The 19,093-nt window shown below is 35.2% G+C and overlaps 1 protein-coding gene across 15 annotated transcripts in view; it reads right to left on the bottom strand.

Moving 5' to 3' along the window:
- The window catches only part of NCOR1 (nuclear receptor corepressor 1), a 238,392-nt gene that overhangs the window by 117,896 nt on the left and 101,403 nt on the right, over positions 1 to 19,093 (bottom strand). For 9 of the 15 annotated variants that reach the window (XM_023764861.1, XM_023764867.1, XM_023764865.1 and 6 more), the window contains 7 exons: positions 16,522 to 16,635; positions 10,195 to 10,251; positions 9,407 to 9,459; positions 9,047 to 9,073; positions 6,944 to 7,010; positions 3,771 to 3,943; positions 2,590 to 2,680 (listed from right to left, as the gene is read on the bottom strand). In XM_023764861.1, coding sequence (XP_023620629.1) covers positions 2,590 to 2,680; positions 3,771 to 3,943; positions 6,944 to 7,010; positions 9,047 to 9,073; positions 9,407 to 9,459; positions 10,195 to 10,251; positions 16,522 to 16,635 — 582 coding nt within the window. The other 6 variants (XM_023764863.1, XM_014466718.2, XM_023764871.1 and 3 more) reach the window with 3 other exon arrangements.

Raw genomic sequence — 19,093 nt, 5'->3', positions numbered from 1 at the left:
GAATTGACCTCCAGGCCAATTGGCTGTGAGAATCAGCTGTGTCTGTAGTGGGAGAACTTCTGTGCTGGAGACACCCTTCTGGGGCAAAACTTGCTTCAGTGGGGCTTTGGTGCTCACTGAGTCTTCCCCCTGAGTGTGTCCCTTATGGGTCTGAGGAGTTGTAATCTGGATGGTCCACTCTGACCACTGGGTACACTGGCTCTTGGATCTCTAAGGAGGTGCTAATTTAGCCTCTGCCTGAGGCTACCCAGCAGGAGCTACAGAGAGATCTGCAGATTCTTCTTCTTTGTTTGGGGTTTGGAGGTGCCCAGATGAGGCCCAGCTGTGAAGCAATGCAAGCTGCTGTGGGGCCTTGGGCCTTCTTTTTGGATGTTCTGGGTCTCTCTGACCCAGCTGCAGTTAGTTAGGTAATTTTAGATTGCAAAGGGCCAGGGCATTCATATGTAAAAGCCTCTGTGCACAGCTTGGGTGGGGCGGGGTCTCAGGGAATTGACAGGGTGGAGCAAACAGCTATGGCTGATCCTCAACCCTGCCCTAAGAGGACCCGGGTCTTACTGTTTCACGGTAATCGCTGCAAGCGCCTCTGAGAGAAAGCCGCCCTCAAGTTCTGCCCGATGCCAGACAGTCCAGTTTCTTTCTGTATGAGTCTGGGTCCCCAGAGACTTCCCGGAACTGGAGTTCAGAGCAGTTGGGAGCTTGAGTCTCTCTCCCGATTGAAAAAGACAGCAGTGTCCTCAGTTGCCAGTCCTTTCCGCGTGCACCTCCGTACCTCTGCACTTTACTTCCACACGGCACCTCCTCTGAGTCTCAGTGTGCTTTTCTCTTTCCTTCTAGTTGTAGAATTTCCACTCGGCCAGACTTCCTGTGGTTCTGGATGATGTCCGTTTTGTCTTTTAGTTGTTTTTTTTGAAGTGGTTGTACAAGGCAGTAATTTCAGGTGTTTACCTATGCCGCCATCTTGGTTTTCTCTATATTAAATCTTTATATTGCTTTAAGTAATATGGCCATCTTAGCTATGTTGAACCTTCCATTCCAATAGTAGTGCATTCCATAACATCTAACATGTAGTAATTATTTATATATCTAATAAATACCCACTCAGTGAATTAAAGAGTCAGAGTATACATATTATTTTTTACAAGCCACAATTTGAAAAGAGTTCTTTACTTAAAAGCTGACATTTCAGAAAAAATTTTAGATATAGAAAATACAAAGTTATGTCAAGTTCATTGATATAATAGTGACCTTATGAGCCACATTAATTCTATTTAGTCTCATTTTTTAAAGTCTTAACACCATTTTAGACAACAAATCTTGACATCATTTTAGAGAACAATAAACAGAAAATTAAACAAACAGGCACCAAATCTTAGGATCACTGATTTTAAAGTAACTAAATTCATTTAGGAATTAAATGCTTCTTGCTAATCTTACATAATCTTTCCATTAAAATTTTAAGACTATTATTCTTAGCAATTTAATCGAAACTTTTTATGTCTATATAATTTCTTTTCCCAAGGTTTAATTTAAGTTTATAAGCACAAACTTCCATGAAAAAACTTTTAGCAAAGTTATAAGTATTAATCTCAGTAACAAGGCTAGGTCTTCTCCTAATAATTTTCCTCAGAGAAGTAGATATTACCTTACAAGTCCTTAGAAAGTCTATAATTTTATGAGGTACTCTCAATCAGTTTGAACACCAAAGTACTGTTTGCAGCAGACATTAGTTTGAAATCACCTCAACTGATACTAATTATAGATGCTTATATGGTTTCAGTCAAAAAGCAAGCTAAGAAATTTAACACAGGTTTAGTTATTCTAGGAATTATGGCCACAAATCTTGAAATATACAGCAACATAATAATTATCTTTGATCATTACTTAAGAGGCTACCACATTCAAATAATCAAGACCACTAGAATGTAGGGATGAGGTTTTAAAAAGCCATGTTATAAAATCAAAACTAGCAAAACTCAATAGGTAGATGGCTTTGAAACAACCTTAAGACATAGTTTGAACACAGTTACAAAGACTCAGTGTTCTTGACTGAAATTTATTCTTGTTCAGCAATGATTTAATAATGTCACCTCTTATGTCTCTTTCAGGCTAGAGAGCACTCTTTGGAAACCACAACAAGTGAATACACAAACATCTGCAAAATACATGCTCTTTTGCTGTTTTATGAGATGGCACAACATGCTCAGTCCTCTAACCTAGAAACCAGGGAGTCACTTTCCATTTCTCTTCTTTCTCACCCCCACACTTAATCTATCAATTTTGTCCTGTCCATTCTACCTTCTATAACCTCTCCTTTCAGTCCCCTCCTATTATCTAACACTGTTATTCTGACTCAGGTCCTTACTTTTATAAAAGTCTCCTCCTCTCTTTCCCCACCTCCATGTGGCCAAAGCCATATTTGTAAAACACCAATATGATCATGTGACTGCCTTCTTTAAAGCTTCCAATGATTGACCACAGTCTTTGGACTATTCCCTCACTTATGTATAAATAAACCCTTAGTTCCTGGAGTATGAGGCTAAAATTCCTGAATAATGAATTAACTTAAATTAGATCAATTTATTTTCTTACCTCCTGCTCAGAGAGTCCATCAATAATCTCAGAAATCTCATGTTCACTTCTAGCAATAGTGGCTGAAAGACCAGCTCCCCTCTGCCCAACTCTAAGTATGAGAGAGAAATTATATATATATTTAAAGGCCTTTTATAAGGAAGACATATAAATTAAATTACTTTTGTATAGATTACTTTTCTGAATAAGACTTTTTTAATCAACTAGATGTCAGAGAAGAAACCTAAATTAATTTGCTTGAGTCATCTATAAAATTAGTAATAATTTAAATGCCGAGATTAAGGTTTAAAGGTTGCATGTCCAAGTTCAAATGACAGAACTATTTATTTATGGGAAACTTCTGGAAAACCAGTTATTGGTGACATTTCCATTTCAAATACCAGTTTTTTGCATGCCTTCCAGAAACTAGAATAGCAGGCTTAGAAAAATACATCAAAGATTTTTTAAAAGAGGGAAGAAAAACACAACCATCATCCCTCACAAAAAAAAACAACCTTAATCATAATTAAAAGAGCTTACATGACTGTTACATGAGACAGTGAAGAGCAGAACACTAATGTTTTTACCTTTACAAAATACCTGTTCTCCAAAAGTAAAAACAAATCAGAAAATATCTTAGCAATACCAAAGAATTTTATAATTAGCAACCAATTTAATACTGTTTGACTATGTTGGTGTAGGTATGAAGGACAACGAGATACTCAGGTCTATTCTTATTAACTATCATTTCCAAAGAAATGGATATTTTCAAAAATTGAATAATCAATTTAAAAATATTTACTTAAGCCCAGCCAGCGTGGCTCAATGGCTGAGCGTCGACCAGGAGGTCATGGTTCGATTCCCAGTCAGAGTACAAGCTGGGTTTCGGGCTCAATTCCCAATGGGAAGCAGTAGGAGGCAGCCAATCAATGATTTTCTCTCATCATTGATGTTTCTACCCTTCTCTCCCTTTCCCTTCTTCTCTCTAAAATCAATAAAAACATATTTCTTTAAAAAATTAACTTAAATTTAGATTCAACATCATGAATATAAAAAATTAATATTAAATTCACCAAGACATATTAAAAACAAAAGTTCTTTATAATCTTTCTTAATGATTATCAAGTAACAATAAGTATTGTGAAAGATCAAAAGTGTGATTCCAAGAATATAGCACAGCCATTAAACACCAAACTGCTTACCGTTGAAATCTTTCTTGCTGTTCTCTTTGTTTTCGAATTTCTGGAAACTGCTTTTCATAGTACTCCCTTGTTTTGCTTTCTTTAGCTTTCCTCCGAGGATTATTTTCTATTCTGTCCACTTTTTTCTCCCATGCTTCCATGAGTTGATCGTAACGTTGGCAGATTTTTTGTTCCTATTAAATACCCGTAGCAAATTAAAAATTAAACAAAATTCTGTGATTCTGACAAACCTAATACATTAAAGTACATGTCAGTTCTTAAGATAAAGTCAGAAGTACATTTGGCCTATAACTCAATTGTGAATGAGAAGCTGTTCTCAATCTGAAAGAGGAGAGAGAAAGGGAGCTCCATTGCCTATGAAAAATCTGACATATAGAGCATATTTTGGTCAGATTTTGTTTAGTTAACAGGAAGACTATATAAATTGATCAACGAACTGATGAGCTACTACTACTAACTGACCAGCTACTTTGATTGTTTTTTTTCCTGATAACAATATGTCTTCATGTAAAAAATAATGTAAAATTAAAAACAAAAACATATAAATAGTTCGTAATCCCAGTCACCCAAAGGCAACCATATTAACATTTTGTTGTTAGCCTTCCAATGTGTCAGAGAAAACACACTTTAATCATTCCTCTATTGTTGGTGATTTTGGTTACTCGCATATTTTTGTTACTATAAATTATGCTATGTCATAAACATTTTTGACAGTCTGGAAAAGACAGAAATTGGTTGTAATTTATGATTACAAAAAGAAAACTCAGCAAATGACATGAAATCAAGAATACTTTTATAAAAATGAGTAATGTATGATCTTCTTTTATAAATATCAAAAACACAGAAAGAAGAACCCTCCTGCACAGAACTGTGTATGTGTCTGACGACACACAAATTAAAAAAAGTGTGGGGGGACTCATGAAAAACTGTTAACACTGGTCATCTCAAAAAGTGGCATCAGAGAAGATAAAATTATCTTCCTCATACTCTATATCCCACCCCAACATCTTCCTAATCATTCTTTTCTACTCCTATATGTCAGTTTTACTCCATCTGTACCGCCACCTCCTCAGTACAGGCTAACATCAATCCTCATCTAGATTAAAGAGCCTCCTAATGTCTCCCATGTACTCTTTTTTACAATAAAATTTGTTATTTTATTACAATTTATATCCACTATTATTTTGTTTTATTAGTTTCAGGTGTACAGCATAGTGGTTAGATAATCATATACTTTACAAAGTGGTCCCTCCCTCTGGTATTTCAGGTACCCACCTGGCACATTCTTAATAGTGTAGCCAGATGCAAATTCTTAAAATCCAAACCTAAACATTTCACTCCCTCAGTTCAAACACTAAAAAGATACCCTCAGGATCTAATCCAAAGTCTCCTAGGTGACCTCCAGGGCTGTATAGGACTTGGCCCTGGCTTTCCCCACCAGCCTCATTTCTCACCACACTCCCAGCTCTGTCTAAGCCCCAGTCATCTCTAAACCTGGGACACTCCACTCTACCTCCCCCATCTTCATCACACAATCCACTCTACCTCCCAAATCTTCATTTAAGCTGCTCCCTCTGCTTATTCAAGTTATTAGCATACAAGTTTTCCTGTGAAACTTCCGTTTTCATGATTCATCTCTGCACTAACTATCCCTCTTACATGCTCACAGTCATCTGTATATGATCACAGTACTGCAATTGCCTGCTGACTTATCTATCCTCAGTTACACCTTGGCTAAAACCATATGGCTGTCTTGCTCACCACTGAAGAATGATATGTGGAACAGAGTAAGCAGCCAATGAACATTAAATAAATCAGTGAACACAGACACTTTATAACTACTCTATTGAAGTATAAAAAGAAAATCTGAGCTTCTGTGTTTGCAGATAGCAAATTTAGAAATTACCATAATTGCAACAAAATTACTGAATAGAAAAAAATACTTTAGCTAATTTCTTCTTTACTACTAGAGGCCTGGTGCACAAATTCATGCACAGGTAGGGTCCCTCAGCCTGGCCAGCGATCGGGGCCGGCCAGCCAGGGGGGAGGGACCATGGGAAGTTGGCCGGCTGTGGGAGGTTGGCTGTAGGAGTGCACTGACCATCAGGGGGCAGCTCCTGCATTGAGCGTCTGCCCCGATGGTCAGTGCGCGTCGTAGCAACCAGTCATTCAGTCAACCGGTCGTAATGGTCACTTAGGCATATATATATATATATATATATATATATATATATATATATATGTATGTATGTATATGTATATATATGTATATATATATGAATATGAATATGTATATATGAATATATATACATATATACATATTCATATATATATATGTATGTGTATATATATATATATATATATACACATATGTATATATATATATATATATATTTCTATGTTCTTGGCACACACACACATAAAATTCAAGACCAAAGGGCGCGGTTGGCAATTAGAATGTAAGAAGTCACACTCCAAACAAAAGCTGCTGACTCTAGAGTGTTGCAATCATTAACTGTCAGGTCATTAAATATAAGGTACAACATTCACTTCCAATGTGAGTTAATAAAGAACAACACTTATTTACTAAACAACTGAATTTAAATAAATCAATAGTTTATCAAAAATCAGTAGACATGTTACGAAAATAAGAATACTGGCATTATATTTTCTGTAATTTAATTTCCATGAAGACTATACTTACAAAACTTTTGGACTGCAAGTCATATAATAAATATGAAAAATTAACTCTCTAAAATTTGAAAAAGCTAACCTTTAGCTGACCCAGCTCCTAATGAGAGAACAGTAATATGTAATTAGCATGACTGTAACTTACCCACATTTGTTTGAGGGTTAAGAGAATAAATGTAGATCATCCTGTTTATCACATTTTTTTAACTACTCACCATTTTCTTTATTTGGCTAGATAAAAATTTTATACATAGATGACCAAAGATATTAATTTAATAATGACATTAAACATGAATTATGATATCAAAAGGTTGTTAGAAGTTAATTTATAGTTAAGTCACATCTATTTTTAACTTCTAAATCAGCAACCTTCTCTCAAATATAATCAAGAACCATTCTCATTAATAATGGAAAAGCAAATGCCTACATGGGCATGAATGGAAAAGCTGTACAAATTTCAGTTAACAAGGATAGGACCTCACCCTTTGTTTTCTTGCATGATTTCTTCTTTTAAAAAATAAAATGAGTTTTTTCCTCATCACCTGGTTTCTAGAAAAGAAAAATATGGTTGTATGACATTAAGAAAATGCACAATTTAAAAATGTATTCACTTATTTTTCACAGACACTGAAAAACAAGCAAAGATCACTTAAGAACATATGATGTAATAAAAATTAATCTTAATTTTTCACCCTGCAAAATAAGACTTTTGCAATAATTAGAGCTGACTAAAATTCCTCCCATTCTACAACAAAATTTTATATAAATAGTTCATTTTCAATTATTATATCCAATTATAAGGTAAATATTATTTTCAATTTACAATTACACAGTTCTTAAGAACCCTGGCGATATAAACATCTTTGTACTCTCTGGAGGAGGGGAGGTCGAAGAGAAGGAAAAGCCTTTAAGTTACCTCCCTACCTCAGGATTGGTGCTGACCTCCCTGCTATGAGAATGTATACCAACATAGAGAGGTGACTTCTGCTTTAAAAAGAAGATTTTCTTCAGTCACAGAAATGACACAACTCACTCTAAGAAGTAATGGAGGGCAATGTGACAAGACAGAAAAACTTCTCTTATACCTTAACATAATTTCACTTTTTAAATTTGAAGCATTGTGACCTTCAAAAACAATGACATGCAGGTTCAAATATAAATATTTATACCCCACCTACTTCCAGAAAGGATTTCAAGCTGATTATTCAAATATAAATACAAGGCCAAGGCAAGTAGAAGTAATTTTTTGGATTATCTGCCACTCAGGACTAACAGTGACACTGGCTCCACTCAAATAAGCATGGGCAATCAGGAGCTGGCTATATGGAAAAGTAGCCAAGAGATTAAAAGAATTATTAAAATGTACATTTGCTATTTTATACAAAGCAAATGGCAATGATGAAAAAATAGCTACTCAATGATTCATAATGGGTGCATGCAGCTGAGTAAATGATATTTCACAAGGAATTTCACACGTACAGTAGAAGCATCACCATCTATTCAGTTTGCTCTAATTGTAATTATGTGCTACTCAATAGCAAATAACAATCAATAAGTATAATTTAAAATGTCTCCTAAGAATTTAAATAAAGAAGTCAGCTAGTCAGTAACCAGCTCAGGACAGTGTAGATAACATGAAATAAGTCAGACAGACTTATGCTCTCTAGCTAATATTGGGAGGAAAAGACAGAACACAAACATTAACTGAAGCTTTGTTGGGGGGGAAAAATCATTAAAAGTAGCCAACTATATTTTATTCAATATTCTTTTTAAAAATGTTAAAATAGCTAAACAACTCCAAAACAAGGCATATTTTATATGAATTCTGCCTAACCTAAGGGTTGTCAAGACCACAGTAGCATCTCACAGAAAAATTCTAAGTACAAGACTTTTATTATGAACCACTTTCTTAACAAAAGTTAAAATTATTCACTTTCAATATTTTTCATGCATACCATGCAAATTATATCTGCCACCAGTTCTGCAAAGTAGTCAACTATTGCACATACTCTCAGTAAGAAATTTTTTAAAAAGAAAAAATATATATGTGTATATATATACATATATAGCAATGTGCTCATTATTAACTGTACTAAAAACTGTAATTTCTCATTATACTTAATAAAACATATAAAGTAGAAATATCACATTTTTGTTACAAACAAGAATAATTACCTAAAATTCTCTTAAAGTATGATAATTTTTTTTTAAAAGATACCTATCTAGCCTCCTCTTTTCTTCAATCAGATCAAGAAATTAGGTTTTCTTTTTTACTTATTTTCTTATTCCAAAATCCGCATCCATAAAGGCCTGGTATCTAGGATGAGCAAGGCTAAACAAACTACACTTTGGAGCTTTCCTCACCCAGGTGAGGTGACTGAGCGCTTCCAAGGCACCAGGACATTAAATGGCAGAAGGGTCTACAAATACCGTCATTAGCAAGAGTCATGGAAGGGATTTCCCTAGAATAGGATTTTGAATAATGATAAAATGATCCGTGGCACTTCTACTTTGCAATGGCAGATGTGGCTTGGTGGGGGACGGTGTCATCACTAGTCTTAAATGAAAAAGCTTCATTATCTTACTTCATCATGCGCCTTGCAGGTACTCCACTGAAAAAAAGACAAAACAGGAGGCAAAAAATTCAAGCCTCAAGGTAAGCCATTTCAATGTTAAGTATCCACCTTTTTTACTAGCAGATTATAAAACCAGCTAGTTTTATGCAATAATTTATTTCATTTTTTGGCCTCGGAAACTCAAAGCTGTTACCCCAACCCCCAAGAAGTCAGAGGAAGATAACATATAGTAAAATGACAGCAAATTACACAAATCTAAAATATACCAACACTATATTACAATAATATGTCAGAAGATAACATAAAAACAATCTCTTTATAGAATATATGGTCTTTAACTGAAGAACTCTAGAGACAATAAATACTTACGTTTTGATGTTCTCGTGGTACACCTTGGTATCTGATGGCTGGTTATAGAGTGGCTATAAAATAGAATCAAATATTTATACATAAAATGTTGTACATATGTCTATAAAGAACAAGGAAACAAATTATATTTTACTGTAAGGCTAAATAAAGTACTAATGGGTCTACACAATATGTGCCCTACCAAAACCTCCAGACTTTTAGGTTCCCTGAATATCTAATAATGCCATTCCTAGAAAGTTTATAAATCCATTGTATCCCATAATAAAATCATTCATTCAGAGATTTTTAATTTTAAAGGCAAAGAAAAATTAAGCACTATCATCATCCTAACAGAATGATTCAAAGAGCTTTCTATTTCTGTTCTTACTTCTTTTCTCCTTCTATATGGATGACTTAATGGCTGCCCAGGATAATGCTTCTTTTCAAAGGTAACCAAGTTCCTGCACCATTATTATTATTATTTTAATCCTTACCCGAGGATATGTTTTTTTAATTGATTTTTAGAGAGAGAAGAAGGGAGAAAGAGAGAGAGACATCAATGTGAGAAAGAGACATCAACTGGTTGCCTCCTGTACGTGCCCGACTGGGATCGAACCCACAACCTAATGCAGGTGCCCTGACTGGGAATCAAACCTGCAACCTTTTGGTCATGCACCATTATTTTGATCACAAATTATTGCCCAGCTATATTGCTCTCACCTCAAAGTAAGTAGATTGTATTCCATCTTATCCCAAGAAAAACTAATACAAAAGAGCACTAGAAATAAAAAAAGTAATTTCTTACTTACCAGTTCAACTTTTGGGCCAAGACCTTCAAATATTTTATGAGCTTCTTCTGCTTTTTTCTACAAAGACATTATTATACTGTATAACTAAAAATTATATTACCTAAGTGCAAAATCATTACCAATAAAATAATATTTATCTAAAGACCAATCTATACTTAAACTTATCCTTATTTCTAAACATTCTCCTTATGATAGGCTAAAATACTATTTCTATTGTCATAATTTCCTCACCAAATTCAGTCAAAGCTTAACATTTGTACTGAAAGCACTGCCTAAAGAATTGGTAAATTCTTAAAAGCAAATATATATTCATTCTAGGGAGAGGGAACAGGAATCCACAATTAGAAATGAATCCTTCAAACATGTAAATACTTCAACTAAAAATGTCTTTAATGAAAATTAAATAATTAAAACACCATAAAGTTGTCAATCTTTGCTGTGGTAAGCCAAATTAATCTCTTTGAAGAACAGTTTAGAATAAGCTTACTTTCTAGTTACAAGAAAACTTTAGCAATAACCCCCAAAATAGAGGAAACAACTAGTCTGAATTACTCAAGTGTTCAGGAGTAAATAAATGGTGACTAACATATATTTTTATGTTATTTTCAAAAGTAAAATAAGTGCTAACAGAAATCATCTATAAAAAACAAATAAAATATAACAAAATTCAAAACTGAATATATTTAAACTAGAATTATATAACTAGCAAATGTCTCAGTGGTTCTCAAATCTCCTCTCTCTCCCAGCAGTCTCATTAGTAACAATGGCTCATGGCCTGCTGCAGACCCCACCTTACTGCATCTGGCTAAAAAACTCTCCAGGGCTTCTTCTGATGGGACATACAAACAGAAATGGGTATCAATCAGTATTTCCCAAGTATAAAGAAAGATGTTCCCTTAAAATAAATATTCCTCTTTTTCATCTCATTTATCAATCAAATATTTATTTAGTACATATTATGTGAAAAAAATGTTTAACTGGCTTAGGAAGGACAAAATAGTATAATGAACTATCCAAACTCCAATAAACTTAAAAGGTAATTCAGATGAGAAATAAACATATCAAAAATGTCAAATACTAAACTATAAATATATCCATTAAATTTGCATAGCAAATTCTATTTCTATAGATTTTCAAAAGTATTTTTTTTATTGATTTCAGAGAAGAAGGGAGAGGGAAAGAGAGATAGAATCATCAATGATGAGAATCATTGATCAGCTACCTCCTGCACAACCCACACTGGGAATCAAGCCCACAGCCCAGGCATGTGCCCTGACCAGGAATTGAACCAAGACTTCCTGGTTCATAGGTCGCTGCTCAACCACTGAGCCAAGCCAGCCAAGCTATAGATGGTTTTAAAGGCAGGATTTGTTAAACTTTGTACTATAAACATTTTGGGACAGATATTTTCTTATTTGGGGGGCTGTCCTATGCATTGTAGAAATTTGGCAATATCCCTGGCCTCTACCCTCTAGATGCCAGTAGCCTCCACCCTTCTGCCAAGGTATGACAATAAAAATAGTCTCTGGTAACTATTAATGTCAAGAGCCAAAATGTAGCCCAGCCAGCATGGCTCAGTAGTTGAGTGCCAACCTATGAACCAGGAGGTCATGGCTGGATTCCTGGTCAGGGCACATGCCTGGGTTGCAGGCTCGATTCCCAGTAGGGGGCCTGCAGGAGGCAGCCAATCAATAATTTTTTCTTATCATTGATGTTTCCATCTTTCTCCTCCTCTCCCTTGCTCTCTGAAAGCAATAACAAAATACGTTTTCTAAAAAGAGAAAGTTTTTTTAAAAAGAAGTCAAAATGTAATTTTAACAAAACTCAAATTTACTAGCTTTTGGAATATGTTAAATAACATACAAATATAATTACAAATGATGAATTTTGAAATATCTAGCACCTGCAAATTACTCTCTCTAGACCAAATATTCACTAGTTTTTAAATTTGCTTTCTCAAGGCACTCTATATTAGAGTTGATACCAAGAACAGGCAAAGTGGAATTGTACACAAATAATACTGAGAGACAAGGGAGGAAAATCATCTTATGGCAAATATTTACCAGTATCCTATTATGTAAAGGCACTTACCTTTTCAGGGCTAATTATAAAGGCTGATTTTTAAGATGTTGCTGACCCCAAGATTTAAGTTTTGCAAAATTTTATTAAATATTTGACATCATGTTGACTTAATTGCTAAGAACAGATTAACCTATAAATAGTTTGGCAGAAAAACTTTAATTTAAAACCCTCACATTACCATATTATAATTTTTATTACATGTCTATAGACAGAAGTAATTAATTCTTCAAACATATGTTGGGTATAATCTGGACACTAGCTAGACCCTAAGAAAACAATGAATAAAATTGCCCTTCCTGAAATAGGAAGAGAAGGGGTCTTGAAAGGCTTCATAGAGAAAATGATACTTAAGCTGGGTCTTAAAGTACAAGTGCAATGGATAGAAAGAGACAGAAAAAAGACAAGACACGGGAACACCTGGAGGCAGAGGTAAAGACAGTAATTTCAAGGGCACATTCTGGCAGGATATCACTGAGGAAGGAGTATCAGGCCAAGGGCCGGGGAGATACGCATGCAAGCACTGATACAAAGTTTGGGCTAGCTAGTCAGTAGAAAGTTGGATATCGTCAAAAGGATTTATCTGGATAATCACATCATGGGACAAATATGAAGGACAGATTAAAAAGAAAAACAGACTAAAGGAAGGAAACTCACTATCTACTGGTATGTTAGAGATAAGGGCTCAAATTAAGCTACTGCCAAAAAAGAAAGAGAGGAGCAATTGATCAGACTAAATTTTAAGAGGTAGGACTGATGCTCTTCATTGATTAGCTAAATCTACCATGGCAGAGACAAAATAAGTAATTCCTAAGACAGGGGTGGGCAACCCCTGGCATGCGTGCCAAACATGGCACGCCAGTAACTTTTGCTGGCACACGAAACCCTCTCTTATAATCTTCCATTTACAATTTTTTTCTTAATATCGACTTTTTTATTTTTCAGATAAATTCAGTGTAGGTGCATCTTAGATAAATAAATAATTTTACATAACAAGTTATCTTAAAGACCATAGACATGGCTGACTTTGAAATGCAGTTGATTGAATTTCAGAGTAGCTCAATTTGGAAGCAGAAATTTATTGACCTTAGAGTTGACTTGGAAAACATTGAAAAAAAGCGATTAGAGACAAGAGTACCAGAGAGAAGTGTCGAAAATGAACTATTGAGGACTTGGAATGCCATTCCAGAAAATTTTTTCTGTTTAAAAAACTTTGCAACAGCGTTACTCTCCATGTTTTCATCCACATACGCTTGTGAATCTTTGTTCTCAGTGATGAATTTTGTTAAGTCTCGTAATAGGAGTAGCCTGACGGATGAAAGTAGTAGCTCGTGCATATCTCTGAAGGTCACTAAATATAAACCTGATGTAAAATCTCTGTCATCAGTGATGCAGCAGCAAAAGTCCCGCTGATAATATCAAACGGAGTCAAAAAGTTTTCTGTCGGACTATCAGTGTACATGTATACATTTAAAAATAAATGTATTTTTCATCATCATATACTGTGCTTTTGTCGCTCGAATGAATTTTATTATTTCTTCAAGGTTCTTCACATACGTACACCTTAAGAGATATCAAGTAGGCGTAACATGTTCTCAAAAAATTAGGGTTGGCACGCAGAAGAATTTTGAGTCAGAGATTTTGCTGGTTTTGGCACGGCTCACAAAAGGGTTGCCCACCCCTGTCCTAGGACATTGGCCAAGGTGACTAGAAGCAGTTGACACTAAGCATGCTCTCTACTGTCCATCCCTTTCTTTCTCCTAGTGTCACATTAACTTGCACATCATTCAGTCAAAATATAAACAAGATTTTGAAAACTACAGTCCACACCTCCCCCGGTCTTGTGTATGTATTATAATTCTGAAATTAGAACATTTATAAATATATTTGGAAGACAAATTGAACTATTAAAAATAGTCCAGAAGAAGAGTCTAGTTAGAGACTAAATAAATCTTAGTCTGAGGTTTAAATATGATGCAAGGCTATTTTTCTCTCAGGAAGCCAATTTTGAAATTAACAGTAATTTTTAGGGAGTTTTCTTCCTCCCACTAACTTTCTAAACAAAATAAAGATGCCTTAAACAAGATAATAGCCCCTATCTCTGAAGCCACATCTGGCTTAATTCCCAACCAGTGTAGACTGCTGCAAACAAGGAACAAGAGGTGGATGTACACTCTCTCCTTGCCTATAGAATCAAAACAGATAAAGTCATTCATTATACAAAGCTCGAGAATCAGTGTAGACCTCACACAAAGCAGCATGGCAAGAAGTTAGTGTGAGAAAGCCTATTGCCCAGCTGTGCTCTCATCACTTCCCCTCCAGGAACCTCTGCTACAATTCTATGACTGCACAAGTACAACCACAGCAGATGACTAGGAGCAGGGTATACAAAAATAATATAAAAAAGGTGATTCCTACAGTACTGTAAGTTGAAAATAATCTTTACTGTAATTCTAATACACAGATTTCAAGTTTGGTTGTTCAATACTTTACAGACTACACAACAAATATGCAAATTCTAAAATGGAAAGAGAGGTCTGCAAGCTTTCAATTTTGTTGATGGGCATCAAGAAACATATATTATCCTAATTAATGAAAACATATACAAATATTAAACACAAATTAAATTATCTATCAGTCCTCACATCCTAGTCAGGCAATCACAGAATTCACTAATGTTGGAACTGTTTATTAGGTTTGTGAGACAAAGGTAATTAAGAAATTCAATCAATTAATAAATATTGAATTCCATTTATTTGACAATTAATTCATACTGAGAAATAATTCAACATTTTATTTTAAAAGATTCTTTTCCATTGCTATCAGCTCTAACCCCTCTTTACTTTATCCCTGACATCATAAAGTGGCCATAACCCATTAGCCCACAAAGGTACTTTTATTGTTCTACAGAGTTGGGGTTTTTTTAAAGCAGGAAATTTCACATAAATTTCCATGTTCATGGCTTCTCTTAAATAATGAAGTACGAGCCAACCCGGGCCACATCCCTGCATGACCACCGAGCACTGTCCCTCTGGACATGCCACAAGGCAGTCCCACTGCCCCTCACTTGATAGATCCTCATGTACGTAGCTCTGTCCATTCAATAAAATGGACTAATTTTGAACTCAGCCAAGAAAATAATATTAATTGTCCATATTACCTGCCGTGACACTTCTAATTACTTTAAGTATTACATATCTGCTGACTTCAGTTATCCATATAGACACATACTAGTACATATGAATCCAAGATCATTCCTACAAATTTTTATTTAATGACTAATTCACAGCTGCTTTTCTTAAGGCCAATTTCCTTTAGGATCTGGACTATTATAAAGTTACTGGCTGCCTATAAGATGTACTGCTCTACTCACTATAAAGAAGCAAATTGAAACAACAATCCCAACTTCTACCTTATGACCAACATTAGCTAACAAGCCTATTCTCTCCCACAGTACTTAAAGTATATTATTCATTTTTGAAATGAGGACTCTGGAAGCCCACTGTCACATGTTATTCATTTCTGGACTGAGGACTTCTGGAAGCCCACTGTCAAACAGCTCTGTTGGAAAGTTGTTGATATTAAGATGAAATCAGTTTCCTTTTAACTGCTCATTCCTGGGCTGGATCCTGGCCAAAAACTAACTGTGACATCACAAAATAATTCACAGAATTGAGGCCTGGTTTTCCTAAATTCATATATTTTTATTAGTATAAAAATTATTTTAATAAACATAAAAAAGCAAAGTCTACCTAAAGGTCAATGACCTCACACTTTATAACTAAGATTCAAACCATAGCCCAGCTATTAATTGTGAAGGTGATAATGTAAGTAATTTCCACATCCAATGACCTATCTCTACTGGAATGGTACCAGAATCTGGCATTAAATGTCCCTTATAAAGTGAAAAACTATAGAATGACTATTTTTGTATTATTTGGTACAAAACAAAATTTGTTTGCCAGTATTTATATAATAGGAGAGAGACTCAGCTGATAAAACTATACCCTCATTAAATAATATTTATATAACATGTAAATAAAATATTAAATAATTTAAGATACAGCTGTCAACTTTTCTTCATAAGGTAAAAGCACCAAGCTTCAGTCAATCAAAGTTTAAGAACATTAAAAATTATAACAGAAACCAGGTTTTAATACATTAACATCACTACAGAACTCACTGATAACTAAGAAAAGGCACAAATGGTTTCAAAGGCTTGTGCCACTAAAAATGGCATGAGCTTACCCGATTCTCATCATAAATAATTTGAACAATACTGCGGTGTTTCTGTTCCACAGGAGGAGGGGACACAGGCTTCTCAGGCTCAGGAGGTTTAGCTGCTTCTTCTTCTAGCTGTTGCTAAGAGATCCAGAAAGGAAGAGTCAGGCATCTGCTGCATGTCACCCCCACCAATAATTAATCACCAGAGATAACACATGCTACTGAGTAATGTTGTGCTGATTCTATAGGGAAATCATGTAATCTACTAGGGCTCTAACAAATTCTATTAGATTTATTTTTATTAATAAACAAACAACATAAATCATCATTAGATAAATCATTTAATATTTTAATTCTTATAAATAAAACAAAATAATAAGAGAAACAAAACATATAAAGATCCCCATACCAGGGGTGGGCAAACTTTTTGACTCGAGGGCCACAATGGGTTCTTAAACTGGACCAGAGGGCCAGAACAAAAGCATGGATGGAGTGTTTGTGTGAACTAATATAAATTCAAAGTAAACATCATTACATAAAAGGGTACGGTCTTTTTTTTTTTTTTTAGTTTTATTCATTTCAAACGGGCTGGATTCGGCCCGCTGGCCGTAGTTTGCCCACGGCTGCCATAGCCCAAACACCTTGGCTCAGTGATTGAGTTGTTGACCTATAAACCAGGAGGTCACGGTTGGATTCCTGATCAGGGCACATGCCTGGGTTCCAGGCTCGATCCCCACTGCGGGGAGTGCAAGAGGCAGCCAATCAAAGATTCTCTTTCAACACTGATGTTTCTCTCTCTCTCCCTCTCCCTTCCTCTCTGAAATCAATAAAAATACATTTAAAAAATTAGAACTAAAAAATAATAAAAATATAAGTAAAAAAGATACCCCATAAACTTCTATCACAATGATCTTTTGTGGCACTGGGAAACACTTTTATGTTATAGATATACGGTTTATGTTAATGTCTGGTGGGGATAGAGCATGGGAGAACTGCGTTAAAGAATTAATCCTTAACTTAGTAATAGCACCATACCCCATCCCCACCCCACAACAAACTTTATGTTTCATAGTCAAAAGGCACTGGCAAAACCACAACAATATGGACTGCTGGTGTGCAATTACAAAGCAGAAAGCTATCTGTATTACTCTGTCTGGGCTTGAGCTTTAGGGTCACCTTCTATAAGTGGTGTGATCCTAGGATCCTTTCTAAGTCCTTCCTTCAATATTCAGCAAGAATATAAACTACTCATATATGAAGTAGGGATATTTATTTTATTTTAATATATTTTATTGATTTTTTTACTGAGAGGAAGGGAGAGGGATAGAGAGTTAGAAACATAGATGAGAGAGAAACATCGATCAGCTGCATCCTGCACACTCCCTACTGGGGATGTGCCCGCAACCAAGGTACATGCCCTTGACCGGAATCGAACCTGGAACCCTTGAGTTCGCAGGCTGATGCTCTATCCACTGAGCCAAACCGGTTAGGGCTGAAGTAGGGATATTAATCCTACTTATCACATAGCTTTTTGAGAGGACTAAATGACTCAAAAACATCTGAAAACTAAAAATGTTCATTTAATATAATGTTATTACCTATAATTATTACTGAAGTAAGCAGGGGCTTGGTCTGCTGGGTTCACTGCTTTTTTCCCCACAACACCTAAACCAGTAATACCTAGTAAATTCTCAACAAATAGCCACATCAATATAAGTTCGCTGCCTAAGATGAAAAAAGACATTCATTAGGTAAAAATGTTAAGTCTTGCCGAGACGGGTTTGGCTCAGTGGATGGAGCGTCGGCCTGCGGACTGAGGGGTCCCGGGTTCGATTCCGGTCGGGGGCATGTGCCTCGGTTTCGGGCACATCCCCAGGGGGAGATGTGCAGGAGGCAGCTGATCGATGTTCCTCTTTCATCGATGTTTCTAACTCTCTATCCCTCTCCCTTCCTCTCTGTAAAAAATCAATAAAATATATTAAAAAATAAAAAATAAAAAAATAAAAATAAATAAAAATGTTAAGTCTACTAAAAGCCCAGAAGAACTCATCCGTGCTAGAACTCAGACCACACCCAAATGAAAGGATAAACATCCTCCAAGTGAGAAGTTTGGACCATTTCCACTTTAAAGTTAAAAGTACTCTTGCAGTCTGCTATCTATATAAGCAAAAGACAGATCTTTGGAGTTGTGAAATCACCTTAATGAGAATAAGTTCTTTAACAATGCCCTTTCTTTCCTTTACCAAGAGGGCATTCTTTTAGGATCCCTGTTAAGTGGATTTAGAGAAAGAAACAAACAAGCTTCAGAAAATCATATTTTGTTTTTAGTACCCAAGTAGCCCTAGGACAAAATCATTTTAACAGAAAGGTTAGAAACAGATAAACAAAAACAAAACATACAAATTTTCCTCACCTATTTGCCCTTTCACATTAACTTTACAATTTTGCAAAAATTTAAAACTAAATTTGGTTGGAATTTTTATTGAAAATGTATAAACATATGAATATGACCACACATTAACATTGTTTCTATTCACCTATGGTATATTTCTTTATTTACAAGTTATCTTTGACATATCTCAACATAATTATAGCT

The sequence above is a fragment of the Myotis lucifugus genome, unplaced genomic scaffold (genome assembly GCF_000147115.1).
Source record: "Myotis lucifugus unplaced genomic scaffold, Myoluc2.0 scaffold_355, whole genome shotgun sequence".
Lineage (NCBI taxonomy): Eukaryota > Metazoa > Chordata > Mammalia > Chiroptera > Vespertilionidae > Myotis > Myotis lucifugus.
Note: the sequence above shows the minus strand (reverse complement) of the source record. Positions and strands in the feature narration are given on the sequence as shown.